The sequence below is a fragment of the Diceros bicornis genome, chromosome 12 (assembly GCF_020826845.1).
Source record: "Diceros bicornis minor isolate mBicDic1 chromosome 12, mDicBic1.mat.cur, whole genome shotgun sequence".
Taxonomy (NCBI): domain Eukaryota; kingdom Metazoa; phylum Chordata; class Mammalia; order Perissodactyla; family Rhinocerotidae; genus Diceros; species Diceros bicornis.
Window position 1 is genome coordinate 19,556,789 of NC_080751.1, and position 24,747 is coordinate 19,581,535.

Genomic DNA, 24,747 nt, shown 5'->3' on the forward strand with positions numbered 1-24,747 from the left:
AGATTCTAAACATCATAACCTCTTACCTAGATTACCCTGCGCCTCCTCCTATTTTGTCCTATTTCTGGAAACAGTAGCCAGAGACATTTTTTTACAACATAAGCCAGAGAATGGCCCCTTTCTGCTGGGAACCTTGCAATGCCTTCCCATCACCCTCAGTGTAAACACTCAAGTCCTTACAGTGACCTACAAGGCCCTTTGCAATCTGTGCCCTGACCCTCGACCCCCACGCTCGCCTCTCTGACCTCATTCCCTCTGATTCTTTCATTCCCTAGCTCTGCTGCCCCCACACTGACATCTTTGCTATTCCCCCGACACGTCAGACATGCTCCACCTCAGGGCCTTTGCACTGCCTGTTCCCTCTGCCTGGAATGCTTTTCCCCCAGAGAGCCGCCTGGGTAATTGCCTCTCCTCCCTCTTCACGAGGTCATTCTGACCACTCTTTTTAAAATTGTAACTCCTCCCCCAAATGCTTGCTCTCCCTCAACCGATTTTATTTTTTCCTCATTGAACTCGCCATTTTCTAACAAACCACATACTCTCCTTATTTATTAGATATATTTTCTGTCTTTCCCCCCATCTTCTAAGTTCCACATGGCAGCGACTTTTATCTGTTTTACTCATAGGTTTATTGCAAGTACCCAGAACAGTGTCTGGCACATAATAGACACTCAATAAATATTGAGTGAACGAACAAATAAAGGAAAGCCCCAAATCAGTTTTCCTGAACCCAAATCCTCTCTGAGCCCTTGTACTCAGCAGCACCATCAAGACTATGTTGCCAGCCTCGACATACAGCTGCCTTTAGTAACTCCACAGTGGTCACCTTGGGACTTCATGGAGAAGGATCACTCTGTCACCTTTGCAGCTCAGTTTATGTACCTAGAAAGCGGTGAAAAAGAGAGAGGGAACTCCTCTCAAATGGGTGTGTGTCTAGTCCTAGTAACAAGGCCCCTGTGAGTTCAAACATGATCTGCGGGGGCTCCACGCCCGCCTTCTGCCGTGCCTGGAGTAGAGAGCCCTGGGCACGGGGACAAAAGGGCTGGCTGGTACCTGTGCCTTCACGTCCTCTTCTTCCTTGTAGTAGTAGAGCTTCTGCGCCTTCAACACGAAGTACCTCTGCTGCCAGTTCTTCACGATGGACCTCTGCTTCTTCAGCCAGCCCATCTTGATGGGCCTTTCCAGAGGGTTGGGGGTGGACGACAGGTGGAAGGCCGCCATCTGCTCGCCGGTCATCACGCCGGTCATCACACTCCGTGACCGAGCTGTGGAGAGGAACAGACAGGCAGGCTGACGGAGGGGCGAGCAGCAGTGCGCAAGGAGTGGGCGGAGGCAGAGAGGAACCACCAAGGGACCTGAGGAGCGGGTGGGGCCCCAGCCAGGTCGGCTCAAGGGTCTAGATCTGTGTCAGAGAAAATCCCCCGTGACCCGGAAGGGCAGCCGCGGGGCCTGCTCCCCGCGAGGGCCGGGCCGGGACCGCAAACCGGGACGAAAGCCGGCGGCCCAACGCACACGCAGTCCGGCCGCCGATGTCGGCCCCCTCATGCTGCAAAGCGAAAGACTGGCTGGAGCCTTCTGAAGAGGAAGTGGCCACGGCATCTGACAAAAGGTGCTTCCTTTTTCCTGCGTGGGAGTCAGTATCTGACAAGAGAGAGGAGAAAATAATGCCTCGCTCTGAGGGTTCGGGGTGAGTCCCACGCAGCTGCAGAGGCAGCCGGAAGCTGCCCGGGCATTCTTCCACAGAGGAGGAGCTGGGTGCTTGCTCAGACCTCGCTGTGGAATGGAGGCCTTCCCCAGCAGACCCCCGAAAACCCTGGGCGCCTGGCCAGGCGGCCAGCATGCGGGAAGTTGGCACCTCCTGAGTGATCCTGCCGAATGACATCGAGTGCCATTCTGTCCCCTGCCCAGTGAGCGTGTTTACAACCCTTCACCCTGGACCAAGGGCCTCCCTGTAGCTACCTTCTTACTACCTTTCCAGTCAGGCTGTTGTTCCATGTGGCTGACAGCACAGCATTTGAAAGCAAAATGGATCTACCAACAGAACGCAGAAGCAGAATACCAATCCAGACCCCTCAACCCAGTGCATCATGTAGCTGGCTTTTGTTTTCACATAAGAGCTCTGCCTGTCATTGGATCAGGTCCAGGTGTCCACGGCTTGTCTCCACGGTAACTCCCACCCAGGACAACTCTCTCCTTTCGTTCCCTCTACAGCGGTCTATCAGCCGGCCTATGGTCCCCATTCAGCATGTCCTCTGAGCCCCACCTTCCTTCTTTCCTAGCCAGTTCAACAGTGCCTTTAACACCACGTGGAGCTCCTTGTCTCCTTGACCTTGTGCTGCACTCCACACTTGCCAGTCCCCAGGGCCTGCATTCCCCTCCTCATTGGGGGAAGTCTCCATCTTATAACCCCTTTATTCAGCTTTTGTCAGTCCCTAGAAAGTTCACAACATAGCCCAACTCAGCCAACTCCACTCTCACCCAGTTCATCTCACCTGGTTAGAGACAGCCCTTCCTTTCCTGGCTCTTTGACCATGGGAACCTTAGGAAACTTCTCTGAGCCTCAGTCTCCTCACTTGTTAAACTAGGATAATAATAGTCTGGACTCTGTGGAATTGTGGACAATAAACAAGCTAACATATATAAACCACTTAGCACAGCCCCTGGTCCAAGGCAAGCAAATGTTACTCATTATTTTTATCAACAGATGACTTTACTTCCTACTCTAAGGATGGAAATTGTATTTGGGAGCTTCCTAAACTCGCCTCTTCATTTCAAAATGTCACTCCATCATCAAGCATTCTCTCTTCCTTCATTCCTATCTTTAATGCATTGAATCGATAGCTTCTTCCATTGCTTTTGATTCTTTTCTTTCTATCTCCCTCTAGGCCTGTGATTTGATTTATGTTCATGGCGTTCTTTCAAATACCAGAATTTTATGCAGTATTATAGAGTCTCTCTTCCACTGACTCTAGTTGTGTCCAGAGCTATCACTCTATTTACATGCTTTGCCCTTCAGTCCTGTATTGCTCTCCAAAGAAGGCTTTGCCCTCATTGGCTTCCCTTGACCCTCACGAGGGGTCTGTGTTCCTGTCACATGCCCTCATTCTTGGGTGCCAGCTTGCAGTCAACCTTCACCTCCCACCAGGGATTGGAAAGGTCATACTATGTTGTACACCAGGAGGCGAGACATACTTGATTCAACCCCCTGTTGGATAGGCATCATCACAGGAGTGCACAGACTCAGTTGTAGGAAAAAGTAGCTTGACGTTTTGAGGATAATTTGGCACCATGCTTGCAAAGGGTTTGCTTTATATCAGTATGTCCTGGCACCCCAGTTAAGAATTTTATCTTAGATCTTGCTCCTCAGTTAACACTGTCTTCAAGATCTTCCAACTGTAACTCAAAGAACAGACACTCTGGGGCTGATCACTTCCTCTAAGACTGTGTAAATGATCTGAAGGAACCATAGCAGGGTTTTGGCAGGAAAACAATGGGGAAGGGGGAAGTCGAAGAACTGTATACAGCTCTGTGTCTCTCTAGGTCATAGACTATAACTTACGAAGACTCATATCTGTCCTAGAAAGAGGGCAGATAGGAAGCAGAAATGCAAAGGATGATTCACACACACAATTTTTGGAGAAGATGGAAACATGAGGCATTCTGGCAAATGCATGGGCATTTTCCCCCACCTCAACAGTCTCAGCATAGCCCAGCCCAGTGTGACTTTTGTGATCATTCACCTGAAGCAGCATCAGACTTGGGAAGGAGGACCAACCTCCTAGCAGGGGCATACTTAGGAGCCTTCACTTGACTTCTGGGTTGATGCCACCAAATGGAGCTGGCACAGGAGAGGAGGAAAACAGGCAGGTGCCATATGGTGGTTATGAGGACTCAGGCCTCCTGGGCTATCCCCCAGAGACCCACAGAAATTGTTAGAACCACTATGAGAGAAAGTGAAGGTCTCCAGCAGCATTGAAGAAGTGGGGTCGGGCGAGCAGGAACCAAAAAAGACACTGTAGATTAAAGAGAATAAACTCAGCACAGAAGAACTCAGTTCCTGCGATATTATTCTGTGATTAGTTCCGGGAAGTATTTTCTGTTCTGTTGTGCAAAAATAATAACAACAAAACCAACACAGAAAAACAAAAAGCTTCCCCAGAAGCATCTGTGCATTGTAGAATGGCCCGGCAAAGGCAGGAGTAAGCGTGAGGATCTTACATTCTCAGACGTGGCCAAGAGGGGCTTTGATGCCCCTGTGACAGGTAGGCAACCACCTTGTCTGCCTGCATATGGGCAAGGCCCTGACTGACCATCTTTGTATTCCAGAAATGATACCATTCACCCATACACTCACCCCGTGTTCCTCGAGTGCTGTTATCATCCCACCTTAGGTGGTGTGACTATGGGCACTGGGCCGTGCATTACAGGTTAGAGTCGGGGTGGCTCAGGACAAACCTCTGCACTGCTTGAACTGCTGGAATTAAGCCCACACATTGGGGAGGTGACAGCTGGGCTCTGATGACTAAGCAGGGGAGCTTTCGGTCCCGTGTCAGAGCCATCTCCCACCTTGGCCCTCAGCATTGCTCATCAGCCAGGCCTATCATGAGATGATTCAAATACCAGGGAAGAAAGCCTGGTGGGCCTTGAGTTCAAGTTGGTTTTGACTAACTTTCCTTGTTAGTCCCTTTGAACAGTCTGTCTTCTTTGTGGGCGTGATTTGTTCCCGGATAAAGTAAACAAAGAAATCTGTTACTATTAATGGAGCTGTTTCTCATAAAGAAAATAACAACCGTGATAAGCTTTGCTTGTGAGCCAGTCATTGCACACTGAGTGCACGCTCCCAGCCCTTCGGGAAGGAGGTCTGAACCAGGCTGTGGGCTGGAGAGGGAGCTACAGGCAGAGCAGGGAGGCAGGAAGGTAGAAGGCAGTTGCTGAGCGTTTACAGAACACTCTGGTGAAGTGGGAAATGAGGGACTCAGTAAAGTCAGAAACCCGCCCTTACACTACAGAGATAGAAAGAACAAGCCCCCAGCCCTGCACTGTCCAATACAGGGGCCACGTACCATGGGTGGCTGTGTACTTGAAAATTAATTAAAATAAATTAAATTCAGTTCCTCAGTCACACTAGCCACATTTCAAGTGTTCAGTAGCCCCATGTGGCTCATGGCTACAGGACTGGACAACACAGGTAGAGAACATTTCCGTTATCACAGAGAGTTCTATTGGTCAGTACTTCCTGGAATCTGAGTGTTATCATCACTAAGCATGGGACAAAATGGGCCAGAAAGGTGGAGCAGCATTTCTTCAAATCGAGAAATCAAGCTGCAGGGCCCAGAGAAGAAGTGGCTTCAGCTGGCAGAGTGAGAAGTTCAATCTTGATCTGAGGGGTACTAGGGAGCCATTGCATGCACCTTAGCAAGGGAGGCCAATAATAAAATATAGACAACTTATATACTTGTGCTGCATATACTGAATTCTAGTCTGCAGGTGAGGGAGCGTACCAAAGGAAAGAAGAGAAATGGAAGAAGTGCCACATTCCCAAGGATGCTGTTTTTGCAGTAGAAGTTAGCTGTGTCTTGCCCCATGCTGGAATAAGAGAAAATTAAAGAAGGAAGTATAAACAGAGAAGTCAGCCTGGGAAGCATTATCACTTCCTTTCTTCATCTTCCCATCTTCTGACCCCTAACCTCAAAAATAATCAATCACAAAATCTCATAGGGTCTACTTTTGAGATATTTCTTCTGTCTGCACTTAACTCTGCCTCAGTTAGGATTCTATTTTAGCTGGCTCTGAATGTGTGGGTTAGACGGGAGTAATTCATTCAAAGCTGGGAGAACTATTGAAGATATTTTTTCAATATGTTGATATGAGCGGTGCATTCACCTGGGAACCATGTTTAAATGAATTTGAAAAGGGAGCAGAATTTACACGGCTCCACCCCAGACCCCTCCCCCGAGCTACAGACCCAGCTGTCCAGATGCCTCCATGTACCTCGGTGGGACTCTCAAGGTCACCGTGTTGCTAATTGAACTTACCATCTCCCTGCTCCTCGCCTCTCACCTTCCCTCCGTCCTGCACCCAGAAACACAACCAAGCCTGCTTTACCTCCACTGGCCTCTACGATGTGCTGTGAGTGACATCCCCCCAACCAACCAACCAAACCAGAAAGATGCCGCATTCCTATAGTCATCACAATCAACAACTCTCTCTCTCTATGATCCAGCCTTCCTCTTTACCCCAACCTGGTTTTTTGGACCCTTCTGTCCTCTCCCTGGATTTCCACAACAGTTCCCTGACCTATCTCTCTCCTGCCAGTCTCACCTCCAGTCCATTGATGACATTGTTTATAACACAGTCCTTTGAAAACAAAAATCTGATCGTGTTACTCTCCTGCATGAAAGCCTCCAATGACTCCCCAACACCTTTGTCCTAAAAGATGAAGTCTAAATTCCTTACCATGGGGCTCAGAGTCCTTTGTGGTTTTCCTACTGCATTCCTTGCTCTTTGTCCATACCCATTCTGCACTTCACTCATGACAATATGCTATTCCCTCTGCTAGAACATTCTCCCTGCCCATCCCCACCCACCCCTAATTCGACCTCTTGGAAAGCTCTTGTTCATCCTTCAAGACTTACTTCCAGCCACATCTCCCATGAGAAGCCTTCTCAGCCCAGCCAGAGTCAGTCGCTCCCTGGGCTCTGTTTTCTCTTAACTGGGGACATATGTCCATCAAACCGCTCATCCTGCCTGGTCTTTTTTCTTACTGTCTTCCTTTTCCACTTGTGCTCTAAGAAGAGAGGGGCTCTGCCTTGATGTTTTGACCTTGCTCATCCCTCTACTCCCAGCACCTAACACCTAAAGAGAAGTCAGAGTGGAGTAGCAGAGGGCACAGGCTTCTACATATGCAGCCTTGGGTGAGTCATGTTCTATCTCTGAGGGTCAGTTTCCTCCTCTGTGAAATGGTGATAATAGATGTACCTTGTGGGGTGGCTAGTCTATAAGGATTAATAATCATAAGTGGATGGGCCCCAGCCAATGTCTGCTTCTTAAAACATGGGCATTAAATGGTGGCTATTATTATTATTATAGTATGGACTCAATTTTATGTTAAATGAGAGAAAAGAAAGAAGAGATGAAAGAGGGAAGGGATGAAAAGAGGGAAAGAGAGGGAGAAAGGGAAAAAGAGAAGGCTAGCTGGCCATTGTATAATATTCCAGGCACAAATCCAGAGGCCTGCATTAGGATGGTGGAGTGGAAAAGGAAAGAGTAGGAGAGGCAGTCGTGGGGCAGACCGCCAGACCTCAGCAACTGGCTGAACAAAGAGGAGTGGGAAGAAAAGACTTTTGTGAGGTTTGGGGTTTGCATGGCTCAGGTAAGGTAGCCTTCTCCATCTGTTCATTCAATGCACATTGGCTTGGCACTTGGCAAGCACCAGGAACCATGCCGGGTTCTGGGATATAAGACCAGCCAGACACAACCCTGCCCCAAAGTAGCTCACAGACCTGGGAGAGCTATTTATGGAAGCAGAGAAGGAAGTCAGAGAACAAGATGGGTTTGAACAAGCAGGGGAGTGCAGTTCTAGGCGTGATGAAATATAAGGGTGGACTGAGACCTTCAGACCACCCCTGAGTTCTGGTTTTGACAGGTAAGCCCTGTGGATTAAGAAAGAGGTTACTGGGGAAAAGAGGTGCAAGAGAAAGCCAGGAGATTTGAGTGACATGAAAATCTCAGACCTGAAAAGTAATACAATAGATGTAATACAAAGTAAAAGTAATACAAAGAAAAGGCTGAGCACGGAGAAAACTAGCATTTTTAACTTGAGGTGATGAAGATAAACTTAGATACAAGACAGAAAAAGGTATTGTTTTTCGTGGGACTTTATAGAGAGCTTGCACTAGGTCTAAGTATGGAAGAAAGGAAGTGCAGCTACAAAACCCATTGTCCCCAAGGGTTCGGGGATGGAGCAGGGGGCTGCTGCCTGGAAGGGAAATGAAAGGAGAGAGGCTGTCCTCCTGCACCAAGCAAAGATCCAGGGTCACTTCTCACTCATTTCACACCCGGGGACAGGAGCTGTCCTTTGGTGACTTTGGATGGAGAAATAGGCTCCTTTGTCTCTGGGTGGATGGATGTAGCCACACACCAGGGTGATAGCCTGATGAGAGGAGCACCCGCTGTATTTCAGCCCTACTCATCCTTTCTGCCAAGACCCTTGTACAAAATGCACACTTACACACCTTACATGTCCTGCAAGAGGTCATTTAAGGATGTAAAGTACCATTCAAAAGCAAGAGGTCTTTTTTAAAGAATTGCTCAAGTTTCTGATCTCAGTTTTCTCTCTCAGAAAGGTATATTTGACTCCAAAGGGGAGCTGAAGGCCCCGTGGTCTCAGGAATAAACATCTTTGTGCTTTTTTGCATGTCTGCCGGTTATAAGTGCTAAAACTATAAAGAGATTCTTGAGGGCAAGGACCATGTCTTATTTATTTTAGCATCCCAAGGACACTCACATTTTCTGGCTCAGAAAAGCTAATTGGAAGAACCAAAGAGAGGAAGGTTATGTGTTTGTGTGTGTGTGTGTGTGTGTGTGTGTTATATGGAGAGAAAATAATGTTGAATAATGTTCAAATAAAAGATTCATAGGATGGGTTCTCTTTAACAAAGAAACTCATCTTTCTTATCCCTTTATTATCTTACCCCTTTAATTAACCAAACAGAACAACTTCTTGGGCATTTCTTACGTGCAGGGCATGGTGCTAGGTAACGAGATGGGTTTAAAAAATAGAGGAAACCTGCTAAATTAGTAAACTGAAGACTTGCGGGATTTCAAATAGTTACTGCGCACCCTGGCACACAAAAATACATTCCCCCGCACCCTGTGGCCAATGGCCGCCTCAATCCCAGCCCTAGTTCTTGATGGGCCCGAGCCCTGTCACATTCCCCTTGTATGGAAAAGGGGGATTAGTAATCAATCATGAACCACAACATGTTAAGGAGAGATTAGCATCTAGTTGAGGCTTTCTTTCTGGTAAAATCAGAATGATAAAAGAGTACCACTGATGGAGAATATAAAATGGAAGCTCAACCATCAGAAAGCAGGTTCCCCAGGGCAGGGACTTTTACCAGTTTTCTTCACCGATCTAACCACTCCTCCTAGAAGAGCATCTGGCCAATTGAAGGTTCTCAATAAATATTTGCTGAGTGAATAAACATTTTAGAATGAAATGCAAGCCACCCTCAGGCATTTTATATTCACAACAAATATTGGCCAATTTACCTATTTGTGGGATTTCTAGATCTGTTCACTGTGCCCACTCAAGCAGAGTGGCCAGTAGAAGATATAATCCTGGATCTAATAATGACCCACACTAAATTAGTGATATATTTATTGTGATATATTTATTGAGTCCTCACCATGTGTCAGCTGCAGTGCAAACACTTCATATGTCTGGTCTCATTCAATGCTCTTGCTAACTCTTTATGGTGAGCACCATGTTGTCATCCCCATCTTACAGGCCAGGAACTGAAGCTCAGAGAAGTGAAATGATTTGTCCCAGTTACAGGGCTAGAAATCTGATTTCAAAGCCCAATATCCATACTGAGGCCACACCGCCCCCAGAGAAGCCCATATTCTAGTGGTAAAGAGAGGCATCTAAATTGGGAACCAATGAGTGATAATTCACAGGGTTAGCCAGTAAGAGGAAAGTGAAGGAGAGACAGCACCACCCTTCCTCTGGGCAGGGAACAAAGCCGCTATTCCTAACCCATCACATGAGACACCTGCCTCAGCCTCCACCCATTTTGCCTCGATATTATGTGTAAACAACTTTGCGCTACTTTTTCCGTCCAAAGACATACACTCTGCAAGGCTCAGCAGGCCTTGAAAACACAGTAACAGAGAAATGGTACTGAAACCTCCACTGAGGCTGAGCTGACACCCCATGGGAAAATGGACATATTAGGCAGTCCTGCCATGTCTTACAAGCTATCTGTCCAAGCTCATTCGGAGACACCTAAGGATTCTGACCAAAGCCCAGAGCGGCCAAGGTGTGGGAGGGAGGAACACAGAGCTGGCCCCATGTGGGCTCAGCGCTCAGGCCCACACCGCAGCTCGCAGGCGGCACCCCGCCCCGGCTGAGAAGGGTGCTGCTGGGGAGGCCTGTGAAACAGCAGGCCCAGCATCGCTGCCTCCCTGATCAACAGGGATTCATACACCCTTGCCCACACCCTTCACACATACACACACACACACACACACACACGCACTGTCGCCCACACACCCACCCACACGTGCAGACCCTCAGCCTGTCCTGTTATCAGACCGTGGGAACTTGGCCCTCCTAGAAGAAAATTAGGTCTTTTAACCTCCAGGCTCGCTTTCTTTATCCCTTTTCCTTCTTCCCTCTCCAAGGCAAACTGCCCTCCATTTTAAAGCACCTACCATTCAGGGGAGTGGGGAACTTTAAAAATCTTTCAACTTTCAAAACCTGGCATTTAGATTTTAGGATAAATGTATCCCGTGATTTACTCTCCTGGATTTCTTTTTTAATTCTAAGTTTCATTTTTAACTTTGGCATGACAACTTTTGCTCCCTGCAGAAGGAAACAAGCTGTGAGACTGAGGACAGGAAAGGGGCTTGCTCTGTGCACCTGACATCAAATCACAGGGGCGTTCCCAGGATGCTGGCCTGTGAGACAAATTTACACAACCTAATTCAAAGAAATATCCGAAAGTTATTCCCTGCATGCTGGCCTCCATACCCAGGAATTGAACAGGTTTAATTTTCCCATGTTCTATAGTTTGTAGAAATGGACTTCGTTGTTTGACAAGTGAGCATTTCAACCGAAAAGAGCAAATTCTGCTTTGAAAAGGGACTTAGTACACACAGTTATGTCTTTTGCAGGAAGAGATAAAAATGTGGTCTCAGTAGCAATATGAAGGAGAGAGAGAGAAGCCGGGGGGGGGGGGGGGGGGGGAGATAGGGAGGGAGGGAGGGAGAGAGAGAATTGGCTGTCTTTTTCCTCCTAAGCTTGCAAGATCTTCTACACTCTGCCAATTCTCTCGACCTAGGGTGCCTCTCCAGGTCCACCCCTTTGGTATCCACGTTTTGGAGCTTCCGTGTTTCTTAGGAATTGAGAGTACAGTTGTCTCTTGTGGGTGTGTGTCTCCAACAGTTGCAACACTTCACCGGCCCCCTCTGCCTTTCTTTGCATAACAGGAAGCCAAGTGTAATAACAAGAAGCTTGCAGAATTGTGAATGCTTCCTACTGAACACTGCCTGGGGCTGCCTCTTCCTCAGTACAAGGTGAAGTGGAGATTTGGCAATGGGGTGGTAAATGTACCCTGGGTTGACAGTGTGGCTGCTTAACTGTGTATCAAAGCTAATTGCCATCCCAGACATAAATGTAAGGAAGGACTTTCCCTCATTAGGACTGTGGGACATTAGCACAGTAAACTACTCAGGGCTCACATGGTGTGCTAAAGCAAGAAGGGCATTAGGAGAATTGACCCTTCCATTGTCGAAGCGAGTCACTTGTTCTAATTAAGAGGTTTTGCTTAGTCACTAGCATTCATAAATAAATGGCGCGTTAGAATGCTTGAAGTATTTGTGTTTTATAAGCCCAAATGAACTCTGCAGCCCCAGTATTTCACAGCAACGATCCAACCAGGGCGATGCTCAAGGACTGGCACCGATGACCAAGCACTGGGCCTTGAGGAGGCCACCAGCCATTACCCACCCTACAGATGTCACTCCAAGATGTTCCTACGGCCTTCACTGGTCTTCGGGAAAAGTGATTTTTAACCTTATAATTCTACTAAGAGTGTGAACAATCAACAATTCTTGCAGTGGGATGGGTCTGGCATACAAGTCATAATATGTTTCTCTTATTCTACAACCTGATAAAAAGATTCTGTTAAAAATTGATGCAATTAGATTGTGGATAGATGATAGATGATCCAATAAATTATTAAGTAGTTTTATTAGGTGTGATCAAGCAATGTCGTTATGAAATGAAATGTCCATATCTTTAAAGATGCTTAAGCATGAGGAATAAAATTACATAGTGTATGGGATTTGCTTTAAAATAACTTAGCAAAGAAAAAGAAAGAGCTAGATAAAACAAATGTGACAAAATCTTGATAATTGTTGGATTTCAGTAATGGATATACGTATATGGGGTTCATTATACTTGTTTTCTATTTGGGTTTTGAAATGTATGTATAATAAAAGATTTTTTCAAGATTCTATTAGGCTTTAAAAGATAGATTCTATTAGGCTTAATTTTTTTTTTTTAACATCAGCTATCACCCTGAGCTTCAACTCACTTGTTTTCCCAGGCCTGTGTTTCCAGACCTGTTAGTTACTCCTCCAAGCACAGCGGAATGATACTACACAGATGTTACACCACACACGTACGCATTGCCTCCCGGATGGATCCTGCCCCTCCATTTCCCCTGCACTGTCGTTTTATCAGTTAATGAAGGGGAAGAACTGAGGGACTCCTGATGCTTCCAGTTATGGATAGTATTTCCTGTAAAGTCAACTTTTACTGAAATTGTTAGTGGTGGTGATAGTGTGTGTGTGTATGTACTTAATTCCCCCAGCCCCACCTTGAAAAACAGCTGTTGCAAGGAAAGCAAAGAGGCTCTGTCTTATAGGAGAATTCCTTGTGATGGGGAGTAATGTCTGGGACATCCGGGGCCTAGTACAGGCTCAATGGAAAGAATGGAGTGACTGATTTTCAGTATTAGCAATGACAAAAGTTGGAGGAAGTGACAGTCCACGGGCTACCACTGCAGCTTGGTAGATGGCCAACACCTGATGATGGCTCCCCTAGCCCCGTGGTAGAGAGGCAGGCAGCAGAGTGCAGTGGAAGGTGTATCTGCTTGGGCCCAGGTTCAAGTTCTAGCTCAGACACAAACCAGCTGTGTAATTCTCTGGACCTTTCTGAGCCTTAATTTTCTCACTAGTGAAATAAAAGGATGGAAATGAAGCATCTTAAATGCATTTCCGACTCTAAATATTTTTGGTTGATATAAAATATACAAAAAATTGATATAAAACATTTTTCAGCCAACTATTTTGTGTTGTAATCCTCTTTTAGGTGTGACGTATTTAACTTAATTTGCCAACTCAGGCAGGAGTCCAGTTCTATACCAAGAAGACAGGATTCTAATGATGCATTTATTTAATTGACTAAGAAAAATAGACTTGGCAAAAGACATAATCTGGGTGATTTTAATCACTCACAGATGGCTTGGCACACTCCTGGTTAGAGTGAATTTCAATATTAGGCTAAAGATTTCCTGAGAAGTCTCACAAATAATACAGTGTAGGAGGTACAAAGACAAAAGGCACTGCAACTATTACTCAAGGATTGACGGCTTAACAGGCTGCATGGTCGATTTATTTTGGGATAATACCTTAGCTCCCAAATATTATGGACCCATCATCTTCTGGATGTATCTCTCTGACTCTAAACCAGACTTTATATATCAAAAACTGAAAACACATTCATGCCTTTTCAAACAAGGAAGTCTTCTAGCAATTTAGTTAAGAAGATAATAATGTATGTGTATATTAAGTTTATTTATAAGGATATTCACTGCAGTACTACTGTTTAAAAAATATAAACAACTAAATGTCCAACAATGTGGAATTGGTTGAATGAGGTGTGATATGCCCATAAAGTAAAATATTATGTAGCCTTAAAGATGCTGCTTTATTGGATTATAATGAGATGGGAAAATGTTGAATTTATGTGGTTAGGTTAAAAACTGCTGATTCCAAAATGGTATATAGAGGGCGACTCCATTTTGTTAAAATACACACACACACGTGTATGCACATATTGTAGCATGGAAAAAGCATAAACGCATGTGTGGTGTAGCACAGAAAAACTTAATGGCAAGATTCACACCAGACTGGTGTAGGGTTAGAAGTTACTTTCCAGAGAGGTGACATTGTGGGTAATTTTTATGTCTTCTATTTGCTGTCATTTTTTATAAAGAAAACAAAAGTTATTTGTAAATGCTCTATGTCAGCTTTCTCTTAATGACCTGTAGGCTGAGTCTCCCAATTTAAAAATTTTAAGACTTAAACTAAGTGAGTCAAGAAAGAGAAATGACCGAGGGGAATCTGTCCCAATGTTAGGAGGAATTTACATAACCTAAACCAAAGCAAATTCCAAAAGTTTTGAAATAGAGCATTTCAGGAACTAGCTATGTCATCTTGGGCAAATCACCTACCCTGCCTGATGGGATTATTTGCCAGCAGGATACAATATATAAAAGTCCTTTATAAAATATAAAGTAGGTACAATTAGCTAGTTATTATTATTGTCATTAACAAGATAACTTCTGCAGAACTTAGTTTTTACATATATAAAATGAGGTGGTTGAACAAGATGCTTGCTAAGGTCCTTCTCAAGCCCCCAAATTCTCCTATTCTCTGTATCCTGGCAGTTTCTACTAATACCATAATGTATGCAGAGTGTACAATTAGAGAAAAGGGCAGCAGAATTGAAGGATTCATTATCTGGGAAAGAAAATAAAACAGAAAGTGCTCAGGGAAGGAGAGGGATCCGTATAGCTTGGAGCTCTCAGCCAAGACATCACAGAAACCGTGGAACCTGAACACATTCTTGGCGCTGAGGAGGGGCAGGCCTTGGGGAGACAGAAAAGGCAACAGGAATGCCAGAGGGAGCACGAGGGGGTGCTCTGAGGGAGCTCAGGAAGGAAGGATCATCTGGAATTCCAGGCTGTTTGACCTCATGGTGTAACAGACCCATTTCCAAATTTCCATTGAAATGACCAACCAATTACCTCGGTAATAATAAAGGGTAATGTGAACTGAAAGTAAAAGTAAAGAAGGATGCTCTCTGCATGCTATTTGGGGGAGGAGGATTTCTGTAAGATGTAGGAAAGGTAGGGCTGAACTGAGACAAGAGCTGACCAACCCACAATGCAGTGTATATGGAGGAACAGCTGCCCTAGAGCAGAGCAGGGGAAAGGTCCCAAGAAGACTCTGCCCCAACTCCTAGAAAGGAGAAGTGGGGGAGGCGGGGAACAGATGGAAACCCCAGAGCCACTTCTGGAAGTGCTCACAGAACAGAGGCCTGGCTGGGGCAAGTTATTTCCAGTTGACTCCAGGTGCTAAAATTCCGCTCAGAGAAAAAATGGTGGCCCTGTCTTGCTGGCCCCTGAACTGGATCGCTGTACCAGTGAGAGTAGGGGACACTTTTCCAACTAACCTGGGGCTACCACGAGGAGAGAAAAAGAAACTCTGCACGAACAGAGGAGGAGCTACTCCGTCTAAACTGGATGCTTCTTAAAAAGTTACAGGTAAGCTTGCCATACCACCCAGCAATTCCGCTTTTAGGAACCCACTCATTAGAAGTGAAAACGTATGTCCACAAAATTTCCTGTATGCAAATGTTCCCAGCAGCGTTATTCATAATGGTCAAACTGGAAACCATCCAGAGTCCAACAACTGGTGGATGGATAAACACAACGTGGTATAGCTATACAATGCAATACAACTCAAAAATAAAAAGGAATGAAGTACTGATACATGCTACGACATGATGAACCTCGAAAACCTATGCTAAGCGAAGGAAGCTAAATACAAAAGACAGCATGTTATGATTCCACATATAAGAAATACCCAGAAATGGCAATGCTGTAGAGACAGAAAGCAGATCAGTGGTTGCCTGGGGCTGAGGATGAGAGCAGGGATTGACTGCAAATAGGCAGGAGAGAACTTTCTGGGGTGATGAAAATGTTCTAAAACTGGATTGTGGTGATGGCTGTACAACGCAATAAATTCACTAAAAATCATTGAATGTAACACTTACATGAAAGAATTTTATGGTATACAAATTGTTCCTCAATAAAGCTGTAAAAAGATAGATCAAGAACCACATACATTTAGTTGCCACTCACACACAAAAGAAACCCACAATGGAAGCGTGAAGAGCGAGAGAGTCTCTGCATAGAAAAATAAGAAATAATTCCTAACTCATCGTATGAAGACCATTTTAAATGGACCATAAACTCCACAAAGTTAGAGATTTGCCTGTTTTGTCACTCATGTATCCCAAATTCCAGGAATGCAAGGATACTTCAATATTAGGAAAACTATTAAATGGCTTATTACATCAATAGGCACAAGAATTTAAAAAACATATGTTTTCAAAAGATTGTCAATTTACATTTGATGAAGCTCAATATTAATATATAATAGAAATTCATTATCAAGAATAGAAAAATATTTTGTTAGGTGGTAAAGAATGTCTGTCTCAAACCAATAGGAGGGAATTGAGAGAATATGTTCCTGAAAATTCAACTTCTGAAAATTGGAAGAATCGTTAAGTTCTTAGGAATCAGGCCAAATGTTTGGGGTTTTAGCTGTATAATGAAGAATGGTGAAGTACAGGTGAGCTACCCCAAAGAAACAGAAAATGACACAGCAGAAAACGTCTGACACTTCTACTGTGTCATATAACTGAGGGCCGTGGAATGTGTGAAAATTTGCATTGCTGGGACATTTTGCAATGCTGTTAAAAATATTTCAGGGTTTGACAGAAGAAATCTTTCTAAAATTCATGAAACATAATCAAATAGAAAAAAATCAGTGTCTTGCTTAGAACTACTGACTTGTGGGAAATTATTGAGATTGTACTTTTTCATAAAAGTACATCATTTACCAGTGTCTCCATGCATTTCAGGCTATGCTTCACGGTATTTGAGCAAAGCTTTGCAGAATGCAGAATTTCCCCTGTGATTCTGCCACTGACATCTTGCAGCTCTGTTTCCTCTTTGAAACTGTCAAACTTTATCAGCTGTCTGAAAAGAGAATGGTTTGGGGGTTTCCCTTTTATGGCCCAAGGTCCTTGCAAAAATGTTAGGATTTATTTTGTATGTGTCTGTGAGCAACCATAGCACCTCTGTCCGCCCTGGGCGTTCTTGGTGGTTAGACACAGACTTTTGCCCTCATAAGTCTCTTTGTGGCTGGCCACCCCTCGACGGTGCTCACAGCCTCTACACCAAGTCTCTTGTTGCCCTTGGAAGAACTAGAAGAACACCAATCTTCTTTCTTTTTTCTTTATCCATTTGTTGGCTTTTAGCGGATGGTCCCTGAAGGACGAACTAAGCATGGAAGTCCTGGGGGCAGAAGCTGAAGAAGCAGGAAGCACAGATGGACAAGCAGGAAGTGGAGGAACGAGAACCACGAATGGGGGACTCGGCGACTGACACCATGACACACGGGGCTCGCCCCCAATTACGAGTCCCTCTAGCCTGGCACATCCTATAGCACAGGAGACTTTTCAAGGTGACAAACAACTTGTGATGTTTAGGTTGGGATTTATTTTAAGGGAATAATTTCACTAAACCGAATGTATGCACTAAATGGAGATTCATCCAACATAAAATAACTGACGTCTTATAATCAACTGGCAAGGGGCACAGTTAGAAAAGAAATAGCAAATATTTTAACGTGGAATAGAAACAGAGAGGAAAAGATCTACTTCATGTGCTCAAGAATGAATCACATTTTTTTCTCCTTCCATTCTTTAACTCCACCCTTTCCCTCTCTCCTTCTATTTCCTGGCATTTCCTTATTGTATCAACTGTGAAATGGTGACCTCAAATCAGACCTACGTGAAGCGAGAAGGAGCTGTAACCAGACTGAAGAGCAGCCCCTGAAAACATCTGTTCCTTTTAATATGTGGAAAGATGTTTCCAAATACAAATAGATGAACATAGCTAATTAATTGACTTGAATACTACATTTCATTGATATGTATAGTGCATGAGTTTTGCTATACCACGGACAGATGTATTTTTGGGAGGATGAGTTTCCAGAATGCCATTTCTACTTCCATAATTTTCAGAAAGAGGATCCAGAATGACATTCTGGAGTGTTTGGCCAAAAAAATAGCACTGACTATTCCAATCTTCCAGCAGTTTCCCCTGCATGATTAAAAAAATACTTTGGAAAATGTGACTTCTGTGATCTTTGGGAGGAGGCCTGGAAAGGGAGGGCTGAGGGTTCAGAGTGACACAGGAAATCTATGTTTGTAATGCTTAAGTGTGTGGGTGTGTTCCTGTGAACAGTGCTGGAAAGGAAAAATGAGAGAAAATGTTTGCAAACCATTGCAGGCAGGAGCTGAATGAGAGACTCAAAGAGTCTATAACATTTATGAAACATATTTGATATTCACAGAATATCTTGGGTTGGGATTATCAAAAACAACTCGACCTCAAAAGCACAATCTGTAAAAGAAAAATTTGATATTAGACTTCATCAAAATTAAAAACTTTTGCTCTATGAAAGGCACTAATGGGAATGAAAAGCAGACTGTGAGAAAATATTTGCAAATTACATATCTGACAAAGGAATTATATCCAGAATATATAAAGGACTCTCAAAAACTTTGGAAAACAATTTGGCAGTTTCTTACAAAGTTAAACATACACTTACCATGTGACCCAGCAGTCCCACTACTCAAAATTTACCCAAGGGAAATGAGACATTATGTTCACACCAAAACCTGTAAGCACACATTTATAGCAGCTTATTCATAATCTCCAAAAGTTAGAATCAATCCCAATATCTTTCAACCAACAAATGGCTACACCCATGCAATGGAATACTACTCAACAATAGAAAAGACAAAGCTATTGATACAAACAGTAACATGGATGAATCTCGAATGCATTCTGCTGAGCAAAAGAAATCAGACTCCAAAGGCTACATTCTATATGATTCCATTTATATTACATTTTGGAAAAAACAAAACTCTGGAGACGGAGAACAGAAGAGTGGTTGCCCAAGGTAAGAGTTGGCGAAGAAGGGTTGACAAAAAAAGAGTAGGAGGAAAATCTTTATGGTGATGGAACTGTTCTATATCTTGATTGTGGTGGTTGTCACATGATTCTATGCATTTGATAAACTCATATAACTGCAGACTAAAATGAATAAATTTTACTAGATGTCAAGTTCGAAAAATTTTTTTCATCTGCTCACATTGGTGGCATGTTTGTTACACAGTACCATCTGACATTCTCACCTCCTCCTGACCTTCAAAAGTTTCCATAGCTAAAGCAAGTTATGAACGGAAAAAAAAAAGTGACTTCTACCATCCCAGTGACGTGGGTGAAGTGAGTTGCCTCAAAAAACATGGGAATGTGGGAAAGACAAACAAATCAAGCTAAATACCACCAGATTGTTAAGGGAGAAGGATCCCAGAGTCGGCAGATGGTGCTCCTTCATTTAGTTTTTCCTTTCCATAGGGGCTAGGGAAGGCCATGGCATGCCATCCCCAGCAACAAGTCCACACTCCCGTGAAGAAAGTCCAATCGTGATCCTCACCCAGATTATTCATTTTAGTGTCCCAAACAAATACGAGAATGTAGCCGGGGGTGTTTGCTTCCATAAACCCAATCTCCTAATTCCAGTCGTACTGGGTTTTAGTACATGGGATAGCACAATGGTAGGCAAGTTGGTGGAGTTAGAGACCCTGCAAAAGATTCTCTTGTGGAAAGTAGTAGAAAGACCACTGAGTAGTGTTCAGGAGACCTAATATCCAGTCCTGGTTCTGCTGCTAACTTGCTATGTTCATATTTGGGCAGTTCACATAATTTCTCCCTGTTTTCTCACTTAGTCAATAATTTTTTGACTGCAAGAAACAGATTCTGAATTAAGCTGGTTTAATATAGATATATAAAAGATAGAAAGATGATAGATAGATAGATAGATAGATAGATAGATAGATAGATAGATAGATAGATAGATGATAGATTCCACCCAGTAGTTCTCAGCTGGGGACAGTTTTTACCTCCGAGGGATACTTGGCAATGTCTAGGGATGTTTTCGGTTGTCACAAGTGGGAGGGCTGCTACTGACATCAAGTGGATGGAGTCCAGGGATGCTGCTAAATACCCTACAATGCCCAGGACAGCCCCCACAACAAAGAATTGTCTGACCCCAAATGGCAATAGTGCTGATGCTGAAAGCTTTGTTTTAAATATAGACACACACATACATATATACAAATAATGTGGCGTATACATGTGTGTATAATTTCTTTAAGGATAACATATTATTTCAAAAAATCTAAGCAAATTTTGAAAAAAAAGTCATGGCTCAAGATGAGTAGAGATCAAGGCAAACTTTGCGAGTTTTAAGCTCTTAACAGAGTTCCAGGGCCTTCTTCTTAGTGCCCTACAATTTGCAGGGCTCAGTTCCAAATGCCCATTCTCTGGGAACCTCAGACTGAAGGAAAACAAGACAGACACAGCTTGAGTCAACTGTTCACCCTGCTCGAGTCAGCTCTGTCCAAGGCGGCAGGGGTACAAAGGCTAAGCCTGTGGCCACCCATGGAGACTGGGTTGGAAGCCCTCTGAGACAGGGAGCTGAGAAAACAGCCCCAAAGAGGCATATTCCATTTATCTGTAAAACAATAATAATGCCAACCATATTCTAGAAGCCTACCATTAAATAAATGACTGTGGACCTCAGGTCACTTGAGGCAGAAATGGCAGGTCTCTCCTTGACATAGAATTCATAATCTTTCTTTTATTTTTTTCCTTTCTATCTTGAAGAACAGTTTGCAATTTTTATACTGCTACAGGACAAATGGAACCATAACTTATGTTCCACAGTTTGCATAGGTGATTTCATGAACTTTAATAAGCTTTGCTTATTTATGGCAGTCCCAAGTGTTACCCCCTTAGAGCTGTCAGGACGTGGAGGGTAATTTTGCTACTTGCCATTTATGATATAAGGACCAAATGAGATAATTGAAAGTACAGTACATCCCCGCCCCAACACAATCAATGGGGTCCAAAATTCAATCATCTACTACACACGGTCACGGTATTTTGAAGCTAATGAAATGGCCGCCAGGAGCCTGCTCAGTCAGCCAGCGGCAGCTCCAGAGGTCTGGCTGCCCCAACCCATCCATCCCAGCCCTGGCTGCGTGTGCTGCCATCTGGTGGCCACGGTTGGCTTCAGTTTACACATCAACCAACAGGCTGCTGTCCTGTGGCTGGCCACAACCAGAAGCAAGTCTAGGAATTTGCCAGTTAGTTGTCACCTCTTATGGGCCCAGGCCAGGAAGACTGGGTCAGGAAAAGACTGTGGACTAGGGAACCCACGTGACGTTTCCCACCCAGCCTTATCTTTTCCGCCACATCTCTGTATGCACAACACCCAGAAAATACCTTTGGGCAGGAGGGGCAAGACAGAGGATGGAGCCTTTGGCCATCACATTATGTCTAATTAGCACAGGGTTCCTTATTGAGGGGTTTTCTGTGCTTGGAAATATAAAGCAGTGGTTTTAACCTTCGTAAGATGACGGACGCCTTTGAGAATCTGTACATGCACATATAATTTTACATAGAATTTCAGAAAGGTCATGGGCTTAATGAAGCCAATCCACGACACAAAGGGAAGGACACTGATATATAGGCCTGATATAGGTGTTAGTTGGGTATTATATGTATAGTCATAAGCCACTCTGAAGTCGTTTGGAACAGAAAGGAAAAATGGCAGAGGTAGACATGAGGGAAGGAAGAGGACAGCTATCCTAATTGGAGGGTAATAAGCCCCCTACTGTCCTCTAGCATGTGCCAAATGCCCATAGGGCTCTTTACCCATAAGGAGTCACGCTGTGTATCTTTCACCTTCTCTCTTCACCCTAAACACTGGGACCCTGTATTACACACCTGAGTTTCCTGGCCCTACCCATTCCCTCTGGTTTCTGTCCAGAGTCCCTGGCAGACCAGCAATGAGGCTTGAGTTGGGAGTGAGAAGACTGGCTGGGTTTGGCCCAACTCACCTGAGTGACCGTGAGCAAGTCCTACATCCTCTCTGTGCTCTGAATGAAGACAAGCATTCCTTAATCCCTTTGGGGATGTAATGAGACACTGTGCACAGGTGAAAATCATGGGAAGAGAGGTCGTCTACGACTTTTGGAGCTTGCAATGTTATTCTAAAAACAAGTCCTTCTAGGATACCCCACAGGTAATTCATGTTTAGAGCAGGTGAAATATGTCAGCTGGTCCTGTGTTTTGGCAGCACTCACAGCAGCAGATCCCAACCTTTGCTGCATCACTGGTCACTTGGGAGCTTATAAAAGTACAAATACCTAGACTACACCTCTGCCACTTAAATCAATATCTCTGGAGTGGAATTTAGGCAGCAGAATCTTTTAAAACCTCCCCAGGCAATTCCAATGGGCAGCCAAGTTTGAGAACCAATGATTTAGAGAAGGGTATGGGAGGTTCATCTCAAGAGCCTGATGCCACTTTCACATGATTTCCTTGAGCCCTGGTGATTTCTCTGATCAATGAAATTATCAACATGTGCAGGCATTGGGGAGCTCTCAGAGAATAAGTTAGAGACCGTGAAAACTGGAGGCTGGACCGTGGTTAGGAGGCTTGCAGTGTAATCTGGGCCTGAAACAGAGGTGAGACAAGTGGGCGGATTTGAGATAAAGGTAGGAGATAGAATTAACAGGACTGATATGTATTGTTTGGGGGAGGAAGATGTCCTGAGGTCAAGGTCTGGCTCAACGATGACCCAGTTCCTTGGATACAAGGTAAAAGAACATCAGCCTTGGCTATACAGTTTGTGGCCACCAGTACAAAATGAAAATGTGGGGTCCCTTGTTCAAAGACTATTAAGAATTTCAAGATGGCAACAGCAGAGCATTGAACCAAGCAGAGGACCCTTCTGAGCTTGGGGCCCTGGGTGACTGTGTGTTGCACACCCATGCAGCTAGCCGTGAGAAGAGAATCTTGGCCACCTGATAGAGCAAGGAGGAGTGGACAATACAGGGGTGAATGGAGAGAGACAACTAGCATGGAAGGCCACCAGACTGATGAATCTGTCTCTTTGAAGGACTCAAAGAAGTGCTAGCAGGGGTTATTGTAGGAGATTTTCCTACTGGTTGGTGAACTTCCTGTAGAATATTTTAATGGCAGGAGTGTGTCCTGAGGCCTGTAGTTTGCTCAGGCACTAACTGGCTGCTGGGGTGTCAATGGCACCAGAGACTCTGGAGACGTATTTGGTGGAGGAGTCTAGGGAATGGGCTATTCTGGGAGAAGATGATAGAGTTGTGTGCAAACTTTGCAATGGTGACATAAGCCAATATATTGATCAGAGTTCAGTGCAGGATGTAGGAATTGCCTTATAAGGATTTAGGTGCTTATAGAATATTTGGAGGAGCTGAAGGAGCAGGCTCTAGGCCTCCCAGAGCAAAACAGACCTGATTCCCTCGGGGAGTTGCCACCTTTGGGGAAATTCCGCAGGTAAGGTCCCTCCGTAGTGGCGCTGCCACTGCCTCTCGTACCCAAGACGCTGGAGAGTGGACGCCGGAGCTCTGCTGCCCGGAAGGCTCGCGGGCTCCGATCTTGCTCGCCAGCAGCAAAGCCAGAAGAAGCCACAGGAAGAGAGACGCCCGCGCTTTACTTCCCCCTTCCAGATCTCATCTGAGTGAGTCTAATCAGCAGAATGTAATCTACTTCTAGAATCCGAGCTACAAGAGAGTCTGAGAACTCTTGGTTATAGCTTTCAATCTCTCCAAAGAGAGGGAGGGTAGAATGAAGTTTCAGTGAAGCAGTCACAGCCTGTTTGCCATCAGCGATTGCCCAACAGCATAATTACTTTCTGCGAGTGTGGCGCATACGCTCAGTTTGGCTGCTGGTTGGTGGCTGGTGAAAGTCAAATTGCGGGGCTTTGAAGAGTGTTGTCCCAAACTGCAAAACCGTATGGAGGCTCCCCGCTTGCCCACCTCACGTTCTCCACTTTTCCCTCCCCTTCTTTCTGCCCCTCCATGCGCTAAGCCCCTCTCTCCTACTCTGTCTTCCTTTCCTCCTCTCCCTTGCTCGTCCTCGCCCCTTATCTCAGCTGTCTACCTCTACTGCTGACCATACGACAAAACTGGTGCATAGCTTTAGTATCTGTGTTTCCTGAGTGAAGCTGCTTTGCGCCTGAGTTAGGAGGTCCCTGGATGCTCAGGATGAGAACTAATGTCCAGTTAAAGAGAAGAGGCGGAGGGAAAGCAGGGCTGGTGAACACGGCTCCCCCAGGCCCCTGAGTCTGAAGTAGAGGAATTCTTTGGCCACACTTTAGTCATCAAGAAGACTTTGATTATAGGAGCACAAAGTAACCCTTCTGACCCTATTCAGCAGTCCAAGCCCTGTGACTTAGGCCCTGACCTCTCTCGAGAATAGCTGAGTGCTCAGTCACCCACACGCTGTTTCAAATTAGCTTCTGAAACCAAAAGTCCTACTTCCTTCTCCACAAAAAAGTCAGACTCGCCTCTCTGGACCAAACCATTGCTCAACACTAATAAGGGCAGCAGAAAATATGCATTGGTCTTATTTCAACTTATTTCATGTCATGGGGAGGGAGGAAAGTTAGCAGGCCACAGGCCAGTCCCCAACTATGCCACAAAAATCTCCTTGACCACCTACTGTGGATTAGGTGTAGGGCAGGGGAGAAAAAGATGAAGGGGAGACAACTGTAGGTTTTTAGCCTGAGCAACTCGGTGAATGGTAGTCTTTTATTAAGGCCAGGTAAACCGGATGAGAGGAGTGGGAAGAGAGGTCATTCCGAATTCCGTGTTGGATATGCTAGGAAAGAGAAGCCCACGAGACATCCCAGTGGAGGTGTTGAGCAGTCCAGAGCCCAGCAGAGAGGTTGGGGCTAAGGTATAAAAGTGCAGATGGAATTTAA

At 44.8% G+C, this 24,747-nt stretch overlaps 1 protein-coding gene across 3 annotated transcripts in view; it reads right to left on the reverse strand.

The window, feature by feature from the left end:
• The window catches only part of ARHGAP25 (Rho GTPase activating protein 25), an 87,758-nt gene that overhangs the window by 46,462 nt on the left and 16,549 nt on the right, over nt 1-24,747 (reverse strand). For all 3 annotated transcript variants that reach the window (XM_058551053.1, XM_058551050.1, XM_058551051.1), the window contains one exon: nt 1,054-1,265. In XM_058551053.1, coding sequence (XP_058407036.1) covers nt 1,054-1,265 — 212 coding nt within the window. The remainder of the gene's footprint in view (nt 1-1,053; nt 1,266-24,747) is intronic.